The following is a 20,374-nucleotide window of genomic DNA, read 5'->3' on the forward strand; positions in this document are numbered from 1 at the left end:
CATTATGAACAAGGTTAAAAGTAGGCATGGCAGAATACAATTTTTTTTATAACTTTGATGGATAATATCAATGTTCATTTTTAAGCATTTTTTATTTGTATCTATTTAAATTTTCACAGTTGTGCAAAACTATGGGTTAAACATTTTTTTCCATTTTAAAATTTTCATAGTGGCAAGAAATTATGGGTCTGTGTGATGGGATGGACTAGGTTTGGACCTCCTTCTGGAGGCCTTGTGCACTGCCTCACCCCGCCCCAGAAAAGAGCAGAGGAGAAGTGCTCCAGGCAACCTAGAGGGGAGCAGCCAATCAGAAGGACTGCTGGAGTGACCAATCAGGGGCCAGAAGGGCCATATAAAAGGAAGCAACAGAGCCAGAACAGTCAGTTGCTGCCTGGAGCTCAAAGAGGGAGTAATGGGTGCCTGGAAGAGCAGTAAGACTGAGCCCAGAACCTAGCCAGATCAGGCGAGGGTACCAGGATGGGCCCTGTTGATCTGGTTGACGACTGAGCCCTGGTCAGGGCTGCTGAAAGGACACCAAGTGAGCATACTGAGAAGGGCCCCTGTTGGTCTGTTAAAGAAGGCAATGCCTCTGGGGAGAAAGCCTTGATGTTATGGCCCCATAGGAGAGCCATGAGCAAGAACTAGAGACTGTATACCCCAAAGTGGGGAGACAGTGTGTGTGACTCAGCTGGAAGGCTGAGTCATGGAAGACCTGCCAAAAGAACCATTGGTCGGAGGGTGCTCATGAGAGGTAGGTGTCACCCCGTTATAAGAACAGAAAGAAAAGCAGGCTCACACCCAACCCGAAAGGGGGTGCTCAGAAGAGATGGGTACCGCAGCTGCTTTGTTCAAAACTGAGTGATTGCAGGTACATATCAGCAGAGATGGGGTACTCGTGAGAGGTGGGTGCTGATGGCATTACAGGGGGTCAGACAATAATTATTTAATGACAAGACATTGAGATTCAAAAATTAAAGCTTTATAACCATCAAAACAGAAATCCCCAACAGCAGATGCCAACATATACAAAGTAAATTGCCTTAAATCAAACTCAAGTCTCAAGCAGCATTTTTGTTAGTTTTCCTATCTGTACATTTCAGTTACCAATGGAAATATTTGTTCATCACTTTGTATATACAGTGAAAAATGTTTATCAATAAAATTCTAATCCTTTGAAGCTTAGTTACAAGTGTGACTGAACAATCATTTAATAAACATGGTGTATTTTTTTAAAAAGCACATTAGCAATCCAATAATATAACCCCCCCCCACACACTTCAATGTAAAGTATTTTTTTGTTTCTAAATTAAGTCAAGACAAGATGGATCATCTCAGAGCAGTGCATCGTAGACAAAGTGGGAGGTGTTAAGATGCCGGAGCAGATGCATCACTGTCAAAGGCAATGGAAATTCCCATAGAGAGATGGAGGGAGAAAACACACAGCAAAGACAGAGCCCCTACTTCTAGTCAATCATGACGTGGTGGTGAAATTGCTAGGCATTCAGACCATGCGACAGCAGAGAGAAAGAGATGTCATTGTTAATAGAGACACTAATGGAAAAACATTTAGACTGACATTGCAGATAATGCAGAGCACTCTGCTATCAGGAATGATGTTTAATAATGAAGGTACTGGTAAGAAAACTGGAAACAAACAGCTTATTGGTAGTATTAGGAGACAGGCTTATTTAAGACCTATTTTTTATTTACTGTACTTCAGCACAAAAAAAAAGTTAAGTCATGTCATGTTAATCTATGAACCTAGAAAACTCAAAGTCCATGACAGATTTACAAAGGGAAGAAATAGATCTGTTGAATAAATACACTTTCAAATAGTCAACTGATTACTGCTGAATTACTACTTAGTGGTATAATTGATGGTGCCATTAATATCCTGGCTGACATAATAGGTATTTTACAAACAGTTTGATGCCCTGAAACAGATGGAGCAAAATATGGAGCAATACTAATTCAAAACTAATATCTCCATTTCTGATGAGTCACTGCTGGGGATGCTTTGCTTATTTTATTTTAAAAAGAAGCTTCCAAATGTAACCCACCTGGACGTTTTTGCTGCTTTCCTCCGCAGAGATCCAGAAATGTGCTTCTCTTAGCAGACATGTCAGGCTAGAGGTTAAGCCATCAGCCAGACATGTCTCATTGATTTTTAAAGTATTATTTTCACTTCTAAAACACTGTGGGCCCAATTCCAGCAAGCCTAAAGGATAGACTCCCCCACAACTAGAAAAACTGCACCCAGCAGTGAGGGTCGGGGACAGAGTTGAATGCATTTATTCTGGCTGCACTTAAAATCTAGAGAGAGGCTGCTTTGTATTTTTTCCGAGAATGAAGCTATACAGAAGTTTTCCCAGAGTGTGACAAGATGGACTAGCTGTTGAGGGGACATGAGCTTTGTATTTATGTGTGTATGCTTCAGTGCATAGCTCTGCAAGGCAGATTATTCCAGGTATAATCTACATGAGTGAAACTATACATAGCCTATTGATAGTTAAATCCAAAGCAGACTGAGAAGAACTACAAAGGGATCTCACAAAAATGGGTGACTGGGCAACAAAATGACAGATGAAATTCAGTGTTGATAAATACAAAGGCATGCACATTAGAAAACATATTCCCAACTATACATAGAAAATGATAGGGTCTAAATTAGTGGTTTCCACTCAAGAGAGAGACCTTGGAATCATTGTGGATAGATCTCTGAAAACATCAACTCAATATGCAGCAGCAGTCAAAAAAGCTAACAATGTTGGAAATCATTAAGAAAGAGATACATAATAAGACAGAACATATAATATTGCCTCTGCATAAATCCCTGGTACACCTACATCTTGACTACTGTTTGCAGATGTGGTCGCACCATGCAAAAAAGATATATTGAAATTGGAGAAGGTTCAGAAAAGGGCAACAAAAATGATTAGGGGTATGAAACAGCTTCCGTATGAGGAGAGATTAATAAAATTGGGACTTTTCAGCTTGGAAAAGACATGACTAAGGGGGTATATGATAGAGGTCTATAAAATCATGACTGGTGAGGAGAAAGTAAATAAGGAAGTGTTATTTACTCCTTCTAATAGCACAAGAAGAAGGAGTCATTTAATGAAATTAATAGGCAGCAGGCTTAAAAGAAACAAAAGAAAGTATTTCTTCACACAACACACAATCAACCCGTTGAACTCTTTGTCAGAGGATGTTGTGACAGCCAAGACTATAACAAGGTTCAAAAAAGAATTAGATAAATTCTTGGAGGACAGGTCCACCAATGGCTATTAGCCAGGATGGGCAGGGATGGTGTGCCTAGCCTCTGTTTGCCAGAAGCTGGGAATGGGCAACAGGGGGTGGATCACTTGATGATTACCTGTTCTGTTCATTTCCTCTGGGGTACCTGGCATTGACCACTGTTGGAAGACAGGAAACTGCGCTAGATGGACCTTTGGTCTGACCCAGTAGGGCTGTTCTTATAAGCTGCAGGTGACAGTGTAAGAGTACACAATTCTACTACTTTTGTAGCATATATATAACGTGCCTGATTGGAAAAGCCATTTCATATAGTCCCAGAATCTGGTTCATTCTTTTCCACAGATTCTATCTCTGTATTTTATTTCATTGTCACCTTAAGTTTTTTAGAAAACTGCCTTAGAACTAGCCTACTCATCAAAAAGCAAGTCATTTAACAGGTGTGCCTCCTCAAATGCAATTTCCTCTCATTTTTCTTAGATTCATTAATCTCTTCCTCCTGTTCTAAACATAACCTATGACAGATTGCAATCTTTTTCCATTTACAGTATACCGGGAATATTTTACATACAATATTTTTACGGTGCATTGATAATGTACTATACCACAATGTATTAGACATCTTAATCTGGGTGGGTTTTTTTCTGTTTGAAGGGAACTTTGGCATCTTACGTCCAATCTTATTAATTTTTGAGCACCATTCTGGAGGAGGTTGGGCTAGTGGAATAGCTGTCACTAAAAATGCCTAAATGGACAGGCAGATGATTAGGATTAATATTAGGCAATTGTTGTATTTACAAACTAGTGTATTCACATTTAATTCTAAAATGTTGTTAACATGCCCCAAGGCCATGCCATTTCACATGGCATAGCACCTGCATATTGATGGAATTAATTTTTTCCCCCATAACTCACCACATTATGTAGTGGTGCATGAATGAATATAAGGTGCAATCTACAGGACAGAAGGAATCCGTGCTATGTTACAAAATTGTGCATAGATTGCTGATTTTGCTCTATCTAAAACTAATATATTGATTAGGCCTTGTGAATAGGAAACTGCTCTAACTGATTCCTCCAATAGTTGCTTGAAAGAGACAGATAATAACCATGATGTTGTTTTTACCACTATAGGCAACATAAAAGGGCTTCTATTACTATGATTCTCTGAATCCCACTTTAGGACACAATTCTATGAAGCGCTGAGCACCCAAACCCCCAAGGGTGCTTAGAACCATCTCTGCCCCAAAAGACAGAATACCTTTAAAGTTTCCAAGAGTTATAAAAAAACTGGACTAGTGTGAGTAACAGAAGGGGGAAATTAGTATTGGGGAAATTAGGTTTAGGTTTTGTAATGACCCAACCATTCGCAGTCTTTATTCAGGACTAATCTGATTACTAATACTAATACTAATTTCTCCCTACTGTTACTCACACCTTCTTGTCAACTGTCTGAAATGGGCCACTCTCATTACCACTTCAAAAGTTATTTTTCCTCCCTTGGTATCCTGCTGTTAATTGAATTGTCTCATTAGACTGTCCTCACACTTGGTAAGGCAACTCACATCTTTTCATGTATAAATACCTGCTCCGGTATTTTCCACTCCATGCATCTGATGAAGTGGGTTCTAGCCCATGAAAGCTTATGCCCAAATAAATTTGTTAGTCTCTAAGATGCCTCGTTGTTTTTGCTGATATAGACTAACACAGCTACTACTCTGAATCTTGCTCCTTAATTTTTTGAATGCTCCATTTGCACTGCAAATGCTCCCAATCTTTGTTGAGTTGTTTGTATCAGCCATTCATCTTGTTTGCTTGCTTGCAGTTCCCCCCATCAAAATAACTTTCAGCAGGAAGGACCAGGTGCTGTATAGGGAACCAGATGATCATGAGTTCTAGTGTAACAGCTTTCACTGATTTGACATTAATCATTCTGTGCTCTTCACAACCCTGGTTATTTAGACAAGGCCCCAGAGTCTAACCATAGTAGATTGACAAGTATCACTCCCATATTTTAAAGATACGGTAAATAAGGATCTGTGAGATAGCATAAGATTACTTTTCATATCTAGGAATAGAACCCAGGTCCCATCTACTCAGCCATACTACTTTTCAAAATGATTTGACCAAGTTACATGCTTGACTGTGCTCTGTAAACTAGGGCTAATTCTGCAGGCCTATCTTCACAAAGCACTTTGACGCATTCAGAGGAATGACCGTTCTGTAAATGCAAAGGATAATTAACAAATAGAATACCCAAGAATCCTAATTCTCAGCTCTCTGCCCCCACTTGACAACACTTCTTGCGTAGAGAAAAGAACAGACTCCAGGTCTCTTGAGTCCAAGGCTATGTCTTCACTACCCGCCGTATTGGCGGGTAGCAATCGATTGCTCGGGAATCGATATATCGCGTCTCGATATATCGATCCCCGAAAGAGTTTATATCGATTCCGGAACTCCACTAACCCGAATGGAGTTGCGGAGTCGACATGGGCCACCGCGGACATCGATCCCGCGCCGTGAGGACGGTGAGTAATTTGATCTGAGATACTTCGACTTCAGCTACGTTATTCACGTAGCTGAAGTTGCATATCTGAGATTGATTTTCCCCCGTAATGTAGACCAGTCCTCAGAATGCCACTGCTCTTTAGCAACCACTTGTTTAACCCCCTGACCAAGTGTAAGTGTGTTGCATCCCTCCCTGCAGGCAGGAAAACAGCTTACTATTATTACCTATTATTGCTTTAACCCAAGTGATACAAGTTAGAGCTGTAGGTTCTAGGGTCAAAACCTGCTGATGACTCATTAGGACAACTTTGATTTTGGCATATTTTAACTTTTTTTTGTCAGTTTGTTCTTTGGTATGGAATAAGAAAAAAAAATTCCGTATGTCAAAATTAATGCTTCACCTTGCACACTGCATCAAAAGATTAACACTTCAATTTAAACGTAACTAGGCTCCAGGTCACAACAGAAATCAATATTAATAGAGGCTATGTGATTTTACCTATCACTGCCGGTGTTCTTTTTCAAACCTTTTATATTATTGATTCCCTATCTTTCCACCAAGCCCCTTCATAAAAAGGAAGCACATCCACATCTTTTTTTGTGAAAAGCAACAGACTGCATGGTAACGTGTGTACAAATAATCATATACATACCCAGAACACTCAGCTATAGGGCTCACTTGTGCCCACTGCAGAGGCAATATGGCCCTGCCCTGTGCCAGAGGAGATCTGGGAGGAATTTTGGCCTCAGAATTCCAACTTTTCAGCTGGTAGCAAACTCTTTCCCCTCCATCATGTGGGGTCAGCTCTTTGGTTGGTGTACAGTGAGAAACAGAACCATGACCCCGCCTGTTCCTAGCCATGCTTGGGATGGCTTGCACCCCTTAGTGTACAAATAAGGATCGGTTCCTGTACTTTGGGGAGTGCACGGATTGCTAGCATAACCGTACCCAGTTGCTCTATAGAAGTTTCTCTCTGTGTGTATTTGCACCCACTTCTCCTTTCACATTGATAAAGCATCTGGGCACAGACTGGCTTGTATTGTTTGCAAATGTCTAGCTATCTTCTGCTGAGGTACAATACCCTCTCACGTTCAATATGGAGTCTCTTAAAATAAATGTGCTATGTAAAACTGACAGACTAATGCTATTAATATAGTAGTATATAATTATTTATTAGTAGTAGCAGTACTACCACAAAACTCCATTAAGTTGGCATTAGAGATAAAAAGTACTGAAAATTCAGGGTGCCACGTCCTGCTAATCTCACATAGGCTCTCTGTTGTGACTTTGGAGTGGTCCAGACAGTGGTATGCAACATTGCTGGAAGGGAAGGTGGAGAAAGCCCTGTGTTAAATCTGTACAAAGGTTCCTGTCTAGCTGAATTACTGTAGTATTCCATGAGGGTGCAGCAGTGATGCAGAATGGGATATTGTAGAGAGAGCTGGGGTAGAGAAGAAAAGGACAGAGAACAGAACGGAGGAGACAGGATAAAAAAGAAAAAATGACAGGAGTGTTGAGGCATGAAAGGTAGGAGGTAAATGGGGGAAGACTATAGTAAAGGTGGAGACACTGGTCTGGATCCTCTGGTGCATGAATAGGACTTTGCTCAGCACACTTGAGAAGAAGCATTGCAGAAGCACTGGTTTCCTCCTTTGATCCATGGGGCTGAACTGGCCTCTGGCCCAATTTAAAGCAACTAGAAGGCTGCATCTGTTTTTCAACGTATTTCTGGGGCAAGCTCCAGCAAACTTGTCTTCATCTCCACTCACTCTCATTTACTTTTGGGGTTCACAACCTGCAGAAAATTCAGCCACTTCCATCAGTATGTCTCCATTCAATTTCTTATTTTTCAACTTAATCTGAATCACCTGGTTGGGAGCTGGCTGATCTTTTTTAAGGGGGTGGGGGGGAATTGGCTCTAACTCTCCAGGCTGAATGTCGTGAGCCTTAGGCCCCATGTGTGGGGACATATGTGGAATGTCTTGGTGCTCTATTGGCTTTGGAAAGTTTCCTGCTAAGAAATTTGATATGAGTCTTTGTGCTCAACTCCCCTTAAGGGAGGGAGGACTAAAAGACAGAGGGTCAGATCCTCAGCCTGGCTCACAATAGAGGCTTTGGCTCAGAGTAGCCTAGATTTTTGTCAGGAAACTACTGAACTGTATCAAATTCTAGTAATCAAAGCTAGACTCTGTCTAGAAGGATTTGACAAAAACTTGAAAATCTCTCTGCTCCCAGGAGAGAAGTTTGAACTCATATGGTTAATAAACTCTGGACCAGACTTTTCAGATGACATACAAAGCTTAAAACCCAAATTACAAGCATCTCAAAACACAAACATTCAAAAGGCAGCCACTCCCCTCCTTAAACCCTCATCGTTTTCTTTTATGGTTTCCATAAGTGGCAGAAGCAGTTGCTGACAGTGACCCTTTCTTAGTCTCCAAGTTTATATTTCCAAAAGCTAAAAAGCATTCTAGAGCTGGAGCCTGATAGACTGATGTCTACATTTGTCGGGACAGAAGTAGTGAAGCAAACCAAATAGAAGGGAGGGAATGGTGGCACTCTTTTTCAGACTCCTCTCATAAACATAGTGCCTGGATGTTTCTGCTAAAACGATCAGTAGCGAAATAGTTAATCAGGTTAATATTGAAAATGTGTCATACTGATGGTGATATTCCTTCTTACTTGGCCCACAAGCAAGCCAAGCAAGTGCGATTTCATTAATGTCAATATGAGTTGCAGGTGCTCAGAACTTCTGAAAATCTTAAGGTGCCTAAAAGGTGCTTTACCTTTATGCAAACAGATTTGAAAAATTGGATTTCTTTTTTTAAAATGAAAGTGTAAGCCTTATCTACAATGGGATTATGCATATGACAGGTATAAACCATGTCTACACTAGAGCAGCTAGCCTAGTCCAGCTACACTTGTGGCTGAAAATCCAGGGTAGATAAAAAACTGTTGGAGCCACCAGAACATTGCTAGTACAGTGTACCACCATGTACATTATTGGCTTTATCCAGATGGTAGGCTATGGATAACAAACTCTTTTTTTACAAGCATCTTTGCTAACTGTGACCTGGAGTTCCCCACTGAATAGTTTTTGAATTATGCTAGTGGTTACTGGTGGTCATAACCAGGTTTCTGTGTATGGGAAATGAAATCTGTGGCTGTCAAACCTGGTTTTTATAATACAGCAAAAGAACCTCCTGCAGTGGATGTTTCAAGGGGGCCCTTCTAGTTATAAACTAATATAATAAATCAAAACGCTAATCTCAAGAGATTTGCAGTGTTGCTGTCCTAAACAGCATCTTTCAGATAAAATGTTTTAATTTGCTAATTATTAGAAAATTGGTGTTAGACGGAAATTTTTGCTGGGTATTTGATATCACTACAATGGAAATATTCAGCCTCCCTACAAAGAAGATGATTATGATCAACATTTTCATGCTCCAGTATCTGGATATGTAATGTTAATAAATGCAGTTTGTGTTTCAGGGCAGAAATACCTTTAAATAAAGTATTAAGAGAAAAATACTGTCTTGTGTAAAGATCATTGATTGCTGACTTCATACTTTACTAGATGAATATGAAAAGCTAAGTGAAAAATTCAGAGGAGCACAATCTGCCTGGAAAAGATTTGGATTTCAATGGTGTGATTATCCAGATTGCAAAAGTGCTGCATGCAGTCACTTGTAAATTTATGTTGCAGATTTGTGATATGATGAATGTATGCATGAACCAGAATTAAAAAAATATTTGTTTTACTGCCAAATCTGCAAACATTTGTGAGTGATGCAGGTATACTGCTGACCACCCAAGTTAATTGTCTTGAAAACATGTTTGTGTGTGTGTATGTGTGAGGAAGGGTATACAGCATAATTACTTGAAAAGGACTCTGTGTTTGTGTGAGAGACATACTAGGCAACTGCCGGAAAAAGCCTGTATATGTGTGATATTTATGCTTTTGTCTCTGAAGCAAGAGCTTGAAAGGGTGCCTGTGTGAGAGAGAACAAGGGAGAGAGCACTTGCCATGCCTGTTTTATTATCACAGGTAATTTTATTTTATAGAGGATGTAGAAACCTTCAGAGCTGCATGGTGAATGTACCTTTATAACAGCCAGCACAGATAGACGCTGGTAACCATACACTCCAGCAGTAGCCCACCCTACTGACCATCTCCTCCGGCTGGAAACAGCCCGATCCGCCTTTTTCTGACCTAGGGCTGTCTGCTCTTCCTGGGGCATAGTTTAAAGAAAAAAATCATCCCCATTAAAGAAAAAATAGCTACAAGCCCAAGCCCGACAGTCCCCACCGAGACTACACTCTCCTTGATTGCACTGAGAGCTTTAGCCAAGTAGGACTCATAGAGTGTACGAGGGGCAAGACTGGTAACATCTGGGCGTGGGGGGAACTGCCCTTGGGACAGCAGCGCGTCCCACGCGCTCCCCGCTCCAGCCTTCCTGCTCCAGGGGTAGTGACTGGCTCAGCGGAGCAACGGGCTCACAGTGTGGGAGCAAGGCCAAGCCAGGGCCCGCGGAGAGCAGCAGACGTGTGGGCGAAGGAGCTCGTGGGGGCGGGCGCGGCTTTTCCCCGCCTTCTCCCCCCGCTTGGGGCCAGAAGCACAGCCCTCTGCTCCTCCCCCAGCCGGGCTGTGCGCGCCCGGGCAGCAGTCACGCCGCAGGTGCGGTGCGGAGCGGAGCTGTACGAGCAGACGCTGCTCTGCTGCACCGGCCGGGAGGGAGCCGCGGGCGCCGGAGCGAGGCAGCCCCTTGCCGCGGCCAGAGCCCGAGTCGGGCCAGCGATCTCCGTAGGGGCGGCAGCAGCCGGGCGCGGAGCATGTCTGTGGTGACCGGGGGCAGCGAGTCGGGTGCCGCTGGGGGAGGCGGCGGGAGCCGGGTTTTCTTCCAGAGCCCCCGCGGCGGGGGAGGAGGAGGCGGCGGCGGCTCCTCCCGGGAGGACTCGGTCTCCCCGGCGGCGGCGGTGCTGCAGGTCCAGCAGCAGCAGCGGCGCCACCAGCAAGGCAAAGTGACGGTGAAGTACGATCGGAAGGAGCTGCGGAAAAGGCTGGTGCTGGAGGAGTGGATCGTGGAGCAGCTGGGGCAGCTGTACGGCTGCGAGGTACCGCACCTGCCCGGGGCGCGGCTGGGAAAGGAGCGGGACTGCCCGCGTGCGGTGCCCAGGGAGAGCCCCCGGGGTGGGGGCGATCGCCCGCTGCGCCCCCCTGGCCGCGGGAGACACGCACACGCAGAGGTGTGTGAACAGAGCGGGGCTCTCCCCTGGGCTCCCCCTCTCTGGGTGTGTGTGTGTGATCTCCCTATGCTGCCTGTGCCTCTCCCCGAACTCTGCCTGGAGACACATTTGGGGGGTTGGTGTTTAAACTTTTCCCTTTTGAGAGTGTCTATGCTTTGATTAATTGGAAACGCTGAGGTGTTGGGTTTTTTTTAAACCCACCTCTAAATGACATTCCCAGCTTTAGTGTCCCCTCCCCCCTCTCGTCCCCCTCATTTCTTATGTTCGTAAAGCAAGATGCATGCTCCTCTGTTAAACCGTTTAATGAATTCCGTCGCAAGGATGTCTTTCAGCGGGAATAGTCACTGCAGAGGTGCAAAAGGCTTTTTTGCAACTGACGGGTTGTAGGGTGCCTGTGGCCATGTGTAGAGCAAAGGGGCTGAAGTCTGGTTTGCACTGATCCTGAGCAGCTCTGATTTGTGTGAAGGCGATTGTTTCTTTTTTCTCTTTCCTTTCCTGGGTGGTCCACCAGAAAGGGATGGGGGAAAAACAAGCCTTCTGTTCAAACACTATTGATAATCATATACATGGCATGCGGTAAGCTGGCCTTGATCCTCCTACCTCTTAACCTGTCTCTTGCTGCATAAAGGGTTTATAAGTACAAATTGATTTAAGCAGTTTAAAAAGGATGTGATTGTGGGCTGGCTTCAGTTACTTAGGCTCCCTCCTGGCTTACCTGTGTGCAGTGTTGCTGTAGACATGTTGGTTCCTAGGGTATTCAAGAGACAAAGTGGATGAGATAACATTTTTTTTTTATTGGACCAACTTCTGTTGGTGAGAGACATGCTCAGACCAGGGATGGGCAAACTACGGCCCATGGGCCACGTTTGGTTCGCCAGCTGATTTAACCCGGCCCTCAAGCTCCTGCTGAGGAGTGGGGTCTGGAGCTTGCCCCTCTCCCATGCTCCAGGTAGGGATCAGGTTCAGGGACTGCTCTACGCGTGTGTGCTGCGGCTCCCGAAACAGCGGTTTGTCGTTGCCCCCACATTGGCTCCTATATTTAGAGGCAACCAGATGGCTTTATGTGCTGCCCTGTCTGCAGGTGCTGCCCCTGCAGCTCCCATTGGCCAGGAACTGCTTGAGGTAAGTGCTGCCTGGAGCCTGCACCCCTGACTCCCTTCTATGCTTCAACCCTCTGCCCCAGCCTTGATCCCCCTCCTGCCCTCTGAACCTCTCAATCCTAGTCTGGGACACCCCTGCACCCCAACCCCCTGTCCCAGCCCAGAGCCCCTGAACTCCTCCTTTCTGTCCCCACCTCAGGTCCTGCACCCCCAGCCAGAGCTCTCACCCCAATTTTTTGAGCATTCATGGCCTGCCATACAATTTCTATACCCAGATGTGGGCCTTGGGCCAAAAAGTTTGCCTACCCCTGCCTTAGAGCTTTCATAGAGCTCTTGAAGAAAAGCTTGTCTTGGTTGATTCAATAAAAGGTGATTCAACAAAAGATATCTCACCCACCTTGTCTTGTCTTAGATGTGAGTCTGAATGGAATACTGTCATCCTATGAAGTAACATTATATAGAGCAGCAAGTTAGTTATGTTTATAGTTTACACAGTATGCTGCTGAATGACTATAATATAACTGATGCTTAGCTGTACATTAAAACATGTTTTTATAATTTAGGATTGCCTCCAAACCATTCCTTCCTTTAACCAAGTAATTGCAGGAGGGAAAGCTAGCAGAAATATAAGAAGGGCTTGTCAGGGAGAAGCTAAATTGAGTCACTTTGTGAGCAGTGTTCTTTAAAGAGGATATTTTCTCTTTAGGCTACAGTGTGACTGTTAAGTCTCTTGTATGTATGGGCCTATTAAATGAGACTCTGGGATATTATGTTTTGTATTCTGCAGCATTTTAGTAGAAAGAATAGCAATGGTTGGATATTGACTGCTGCCTTTAGCATTGTTCACTTTACTGGAGACTAATTGGTTGTAACTTGGGAACAAAAGGGAAGCATTCCAGAGGCTCATCATGTTAGTGAATAACATATTACACACATTCTTCATAATAAATGGAGAAACAAGTGCTTGATTCCTACTGCATTAAACATTAAATAAGCATTTAATTTATAACATTCTTTACCTTACATGTTTCCCCACTTTTCTGTATTCACAGAAACGAAGTGAATGTATTAAATTGGGGAATCAGCCTTTGAGCTCTATAGAGGCTGTGCTAATATGGTAAAATATATTGTGTACACTGTAGGATACAATAGTCTTGTCAGAACATAAATGCAGTCTTCAGAATTGCTGCTATAATGTGCTGATATTGTGCTCAGTTCTGGACAATATTTTAAAAATAAGTATTTGCTCCAGAGAACTCGCCACTAAATAAAACTAGTACATATTACAACATTTCTCTTTCAAATGTGTGATTATAAAGTCACTAGGATGAAAGAGTTCAGCATTCTGAACTTGCATTATTACATGGAAGCAGTTGATAACAAAATCTTGGGGCACAGCAAAACTATCTTATGTTAGGAACAAAACACTTCTTTTTGCGAAGAGTAGATGAACGTAGGGGAGGGTTTCTACTGAAGACTATGCAGGACAACATATACTGTGACTGATTCCTTAGTTAAAATGTCTTTTGCTAAAGCATAGGTAAAATAAAATAAAATTCTCCAAAAACCCCCACAAAAAGCAACCCTTACATCCTCGGGGCTATAGTTTAGCATTTACAGGGTCTCAAATTAGACACTTCTCAGCTGAAGTTCCCATCTTGCCTTTCCACGTCAGCCTCTGCCTCGGGATCACCTCTTCAGCTTTTGTTCTGAGGTGAAATCCTGGTTCTATTAAAGCCAATATTAATTTTGCCACTGACTTCAGTGGTGCCAGGATTTCATCCCAGGGTCAGGAGTGCCTGTCAACAAAGAAGGAAAAGTTTGACATGTCCTGAAGTGCTGATATCTAAATTAGATGTGAGGTTTGAATAACCAGGCCTTGGGCATCTTACACACATGCATCTTTAAAATCAGCATGTCTATATTTTAAAACTAGTTTCTTACTATACTGTTGTGGTAAGCGTCTGTCCCAAATCTGGACTTTAGCGTCCCAAAATCTGGGTGCTTACTATGATTCCCCCCAAGCTTGTACCAGCTTGGATCTTATCTCGCTGCCACCAGATAGGATTCTGGCTCCTATCAGCCCTCCAGTCGCCCCAACTTATCCCTGGGGGACCCCACAAGACCAGAGCCCCCGGGTCTCCCTATTTTATCCCCCAGCTTCCCCCCTTTCCTTGGGTTAGCCGGAGCGATGCCTGACTATGTCCTTGAATACAACCAGCGAGGATATCTACTTCCCCCTGAGCTATGCATTCAACCTAGTTAAGCTCACACAAGAGAGTTCACCCCTCCCTTTTGTCTCAAGCAGTAACTAGAGAAAAACCTCAAAACAAGAGAACAGAGTTGATTCTCCTCTTTCCCCTATACTTTTTCCCGTAGCTTGTTCCGCATGGACAAAGGGAAAGTAAACCACAGAGCATGGGCTCCCCTCCGCCTAGCCTGTCACACAGAGGTAGACAGAGCTCCGGGCACAGAAATTCCTCTCCCCTTTGCCTCACTAGGAAAAGAACTCCACAAGTTTTAAAAAGAAACTCTAATATAAAAGAAGAACTTACACATAACAAAACTCGCATAAGAAACTCAATACAGGATATGGCTATAAGAAATAGGAATAACAGTCTGCTTTTAAAGATAGCCCAATTAAACCAGTCCAGCAAAATCACACACATGTAAATACAAACCAAACACACATAACAGCCTCTTCTTGGTTTCTTTTCTCTTCACTTGATAGTAGAATATTAGAAAGGAGATTGGAGTTAGCAGAAAAGCTGTTTCATCTAGCGGGAGAAACAAAAGACCCCGAGTTCCTTTCCCTCCCAGACTTTAAAAAAAATCCAGTTCTCTGATTGGTCCTCTGGTCAGGTGCTTGATTCCCCCCTGTCCACCCCTTACAGGTAAAAGAAAATTAACCCTTACCTATCTACTTATGATAACTGTCTAAGGTTGCTCCCCTCATTTAAGAAATGCGTGTAACAAGTTCAGAGGTCTTAACTAATCTGGCACATGGACTTTCATCATCAACTGAGAGAAGAGGATAGGTGGGAACTTAGTAAAAACCAAACAAACTATTGTAAATTTAACTCTTCAGTCAGGCTGCCTACCCTCAGCCCCAAATGGTAAAAAAAAACATTCACCTTTGGTCTGAAAGGAGCAGGGGATCTCTTTTAGAAAACATTAACAGTTAAATGGAAAGATAAGTTTAAAGATAAATGTATAACTACTTTGCTCTTGAAGTTTCTTGTTTTTTAGCAAACTCTCATGACTGGCTCATTTCAGATCTGTAGAATTTACCTATGTTTTTTAAGAAAATGGTGTAAAGCTTGGATTAGAAATACTAATTTAGGTTAATGTCTTGTTTTTCCCAGCTCTTGCTAGACATGTTACTTTATGGTTAAGGCCCTACCAAATTCAGTCCATTTTGGTCAATTTCACAGTCATAGGATTTTAAAAATTGTAAATTTCATGATTTCAGCTATTTAAATCTGAAATTTCATGGTGGTGTAATTGTAGGGATCCTGACCCAAAAAGGAGTTTTTTTGAGGGGATCACTAGGTTATTGTAGGGGGGGTTGTGGTTCTTCTACCCTTACTTCAGTGTTGCTGCTGGTGGTGGTGCTGTCTTCAGAGCTGGGTAGCTGTAGTGTGGTGGCTGCTGGCCGATAGCCCAGCTCTGAAGGCAGAACCGCTTCCAGCAGCAGCGCAGAAGTAAGCATGGTATGGTATGGTATTGCCACCCTTACTTCTGTGCTGCTGCCTCCAGAGCTGGACCCTCAGTCAGCAGATGCTGCTCTCTGGCCACCCAGCTCTGAAGGCAGCAGTGCAGAAATAGGGGTGGCTTGGTATGGTATTGTCACCCTTACTTCTGTGCTGCTGCTGGCAGGGCATTGCCTTCAGATCTGGGCACCTGGCCAACAGCTGCTGCTCTCCAGCTGCCCAGTTCTGAAGGCAGTGGAGAAGTAAGGGTGGCAATACCGCAACCCCCCCTTAATAACCTTGCGACCCCCCTGCAACTCCCTTTTGCATCAGGATCCCCAATCTGAGAAACGCTGGTCTCCTCTGTGAAATCTGTATATAGGTAAAAGCACAAAAAAGACCAGCTTTCATGGTAGGTGGAGTGGGGGACCAGATTCAGGCTCTGTGACATGTTTTTCATAGCTGTAAATTTGGTAGAGTCCTACTTATGGTACTGTGTAGTGTCATGGTATATCTACCCAGCAACTCGACACCAATGGCTGGCCTGTGCCAGCCAACTCAGGCTTACAGCGGTTGAGCTACAGGGCTGTTTCATGGCTGTGTAGACTTCTGGGTTCTAGGACCCTCCCACCTTTCAGAGTCCTAGAGCCCTGGCTCCAGCCTGAGCCTGGAAGTCTGCATAGCAATGAAACAGCCCTGCAAGCCCGAGTTGGCTGGCACAGGCCAGTTGCAGGTGTGTACTTGCTGTGTAGACATACCTTCAGAGTTGATGGCAGTAGTCAAAGGGTGAACAATTTTTAGGCTGTCAAAATTCAAAATAGTATTCAATATCTATAGTCTGGTGGCAAGAGTGATGAATAATGTGAAATTCTTTGCTTAAATTATTTTTAGGTTTGGCTGTAGCTCCCGTATTGAAACTTAATCACACTGTTAATAACTGAGTGAAAGCTGGTTGGGAGGAATTGGTCAGCTTAGCTTCTATGAAAGATCCAGCACAATTTGATAATATGGCGATGCTCAGATTTTGAAAGAATTTTAATCCTCCAGAATGTGTCACTAAGCTGTGGAATGGATAATTCTGAAATAGCAAGTCCATGGTAATGTTTCCTGTCTAATCTGTTGAGGGACTCAGCATTTGCAGTTTTCACTGATAGTGGAACTGAGTAATTACCATCCATTCTTGGGGAAAAGCAGAAGTAGGGAGATGAGGGGTACTTTGTAGCTTAGTGCAGAGAATGTGTGCAAAATAAATCTTGGATTCTAATATTGTGACTGGGTAAATTTGCTGTCCGCCCACTGATCTCCATTTAAATAGCTTCTTTCTAATGAATTACAGTAAGACTCATTGGTAAATAAATACTTCCAAAACCAGAAGTGTCCCTTTATTTGAAACGTGAAATGTGGTCCTGTCTCTCACTTTCAGTGCTTGAGAGAACACAGGGTGTAGGAGTTGAGAACAGGATTTTAAAAAAGTTTGCGACTTTGAAAACCTCTTAATTTTTTATTTAATGAAACTGAAACTGAAAGTTAAAGTGGATAATGAAAAGCTTTTCATTAGAACATTAATTTTTCTTCAGAGAAGTCTTTTATTTTTATAAAGACACTTGCCACAATTACAACATACAAAACTTGAATTGCCTTTAGGAAGACTAATCATATGTAAACAATCATTTTAGAGTTGTTATGTTGGGGATCAGGGATGGCTTACATTGTGAAGGGATGGCTATTTTGAAAGCAAACTTTGCAGGACCAAAGAACTTGGAGTAGGAGTGAGGTTGAAGCATTTCAAGTAAAGGTGCTTTGAAACAAGGTCCAATAGAATCCAAGGTGATCCAACCCAATCACAAATTTAGTTGTGCCAAGTTCTCAGGATGACTGGCCTTAAAAACACCAATATGAACCCAACTTAAACTCCTGTTCACATGACCTCTGGCACTTAAGTGAATCACTCTGGATCAGGAGCACAGGAAGGGGGTGGGAAGTGGGGCAATTTGCCCCAGGCCCTGGGTGCCACAGGGGCCCCACAAGCCGCTCCAGGTTTTTGGTGGCACTTCGGCAACAGGCCCTTCCCTCGCTCCGGGTCTTTGGTGGCGGGTCCTTCAGTGCTGCCGAAGCCGGGGAGCACCGCCCGGTGAGTATAAGTGCTGCAAGCGGGGTGTGTGTGGAATCCGCGGTTGGCGGCACTTAGGTTGCTCTACCACTGCCATTTCATTCTTCAGTGGCAATTTGGTGGTGGGTCCTTCCCTCCAAGAGGAACCCACCGCTGAATTGCCACCAAAGACCTGGCCCTGCCCCAGGCCCCCTGAATCCTCTGGGTGGCCTTGTTCTGGATCAAGGATTCTTATCATTTGTCATAATGAGCCTCCCTAAGCTTAAAAGAATCTCTCAAAACAATTGCTCCTCCCCATAGTTTACTAAGACAACGCAAAGAATGAGAACATAAAAATGGCCATACTGTGTCAGACCAAAGGTCCATCTAGCCCAGTATCCTGTTTTCTGACAGTGGCCACTGCCAGGTGCCCCAGAGGGAATGATCAGAACAGGGAATCATCAAGTGGTCCATCCCCTGTTGCCCATTCCTAGCTTCTGGCAAACAGAAGATGGGGACACCATCCCTGCCCATCCTGGGTAATAGCCATTGATGGACCGATCCTTCATGAACTTATCTAGTTCTTTTTTGAACCACTTATAGTCTTGGCTTTCACAACATTTTCTGGCAAAGAGTTCCGCTAGTTGACTGTGCATTGTGTGAAGAAATACTTCTTGTTTTAAACCTGCTGCCTATTAATTTCATTTGATGACCCTCTAGTTTGTGTTATGAGAAGGAGTAAATAACACTTCCTTATTTACTTTCTCCACACCAGTCATGATTTTATAGATCTCTGTGATATCCCCCCTTAGCTGTCTCTTTTCTAAGCTCAAAAGTCCGAGTCTTGTTAATCATTCTTCATACAGAAGCCATTTCATACCCCTAATCATTTTTGTTGCCCTTTTCTGAACCTTTTCCAATTCCAATATATCTTTTTTGAGATGGGGGTGACCACATCTGCATGCAGTATTCAAGATGTGGGCATACCAGGGATTTCTATAGGGGCAATATGATATTTTCTGTCTTACTATCTATCCCTTTCTTAATGATGCCCAACATTCTGTTCACTTTAACTGTTGCTGCAGATTGGGTGGATGTTTTCAGAGAGCTATCCACAATGATTCCAAGATCTCTTTCTTGAGTTCTAACAGCTAATTTAGACCCCATCATTTTATATGGATAGTTGGGATTATGTTTTCCAATGTGCAATACTTTGAATTTATCAACATTGAATTTCATCTGCCATTTTGTTGCCCAGTCACCCAGTTTTGAGAGAGTCTTTTGTAGCTCTTAGCAGTCTGCCTGGGACTTAACTCTCTGAAGTAGTTTTGTATCCTCTGCAAATTTTGCCACCTCACAGTTTACCCCTTTTTTCAGATCATTTATGAATATGTTGAACAGGACTGGTCCCAGTACAGACCCCTGGGTGACACCGCTATTTACCCCTCTCCATTTATTCCTATCCTTTGTTTCCCATCTTCTAACCAGTTACCAATCCATGAGAGGACCTTCCCTCTTATCTCATGGTAGACTTTGGCTAGTCTTCTGCTGAGCAAGACTGCTCCATGAGTTGTTATAAATTTGACTCTGTCCAGTGAAGCAGAGATTGAGAGAGTGACCTGGATTTTTTAACGGTTTTAAACTCTTAATTAATAAAAGTTCAATATTATTTACTGCAAAAAAGATATTTTGTACAAAATAATAGGGGCCTGTAAGTTGCCTCCTCTTCTGTAAGTTTTTTATTTGCATTTTTTCTGTGGCAGATTCATGATACTTCCCCATTTTTGGCCATGACAAACAGCTAACCTTTATCATTCCGGCTTACATGTAAAGAGTATTTTTTCCAAGCCTTTACATAAAGTTTAAATTTAAACAGGAAGAGCTTTTCTTTTGTTCCATTGACAGGTGCCCCAGAGGGAATGAACAGAACAGGTAATCATCAAGTGATCCATCCCGTCACCGTTCCCAGCTTCTGGCAAACAAAGACTAGGGGCACCATCCCGGCCTATCCTGGCTAATAGACATTGACGGACCTATCCTCCATGAATTTATCTAGTTATTTTTTGAACCCTGTTATAGTCCTGTGCTTTGCAAGAGTATGAGTATTCCTCAGATATAATCTTATGCTTTGTGAGAGTAGGACTTTGATCAATGTAGTTATAATAAGCGTATAGTGTCAAAGATACTAATTTTAGTTCATAAAGCACCTTTCATGTTCTCTCACATGATTTGTACTCTTTTTGAACAGACCTAACAGCTAAAATAAAACTGCACAAACATTTTAGGAAATTGTAATGCCAAACAACTTCTTTGTGCCAAGTGGCTGAGGGCGCACAGTTTTACAGGTATCTCCTGGGTCAACTATATGCAGAATAGCGCACTAAAAGGGGGCATGTAAGGTCTCTGTTGAGAGCCAATAGCCCATTGGTGCTCACAATCATTGCAAAATGTATCTATGGAATATAGTTAAGAAGGTATTCAT

The 20,374-nt window shown here is 43.0% G+C and overlaps 1 protein-coding gene across 1 annotated transcript in view; it reads left to right on the forward strand.

The window, feature by feature from the left end:
* Nucleotides 1-10,564: 10,564 nt before the first annotated feature.
* LOC116828689 (protein phosphatase 1 regulatory subunit 14C) overlaps nt 10,565-20,374 on the forward strand; it is a 66,252-nt gene continuing 56,442 nt past the window's right edge. The window contains exon 1 of the mRNA XM_075063440.1: nt 10,565-10,879. Within this exon, the coding sequence (XP_074919541.1) occupies nt 10,598-10,879 (282 nt within the window). The 5' untranslated portion in view covers nt 10,565-10,597. The remainder of the gene's footprint in view (nt 10,880-20,374) is intronic.

This window comes from Chelonoidis abingdonii, chromosome 3 (assembly GCF_003597395.2).
Source record: "Chelonoidis abingdonii isolate Lonesome George chromosome 3, CheloAbing_2.0, whole genome shotgun sequence".
NCBI lineage: Eukaryota > Metazoa > Chordata > Testudines > Testudinidae > Chelonoidis > Chelonoidis abingdonii.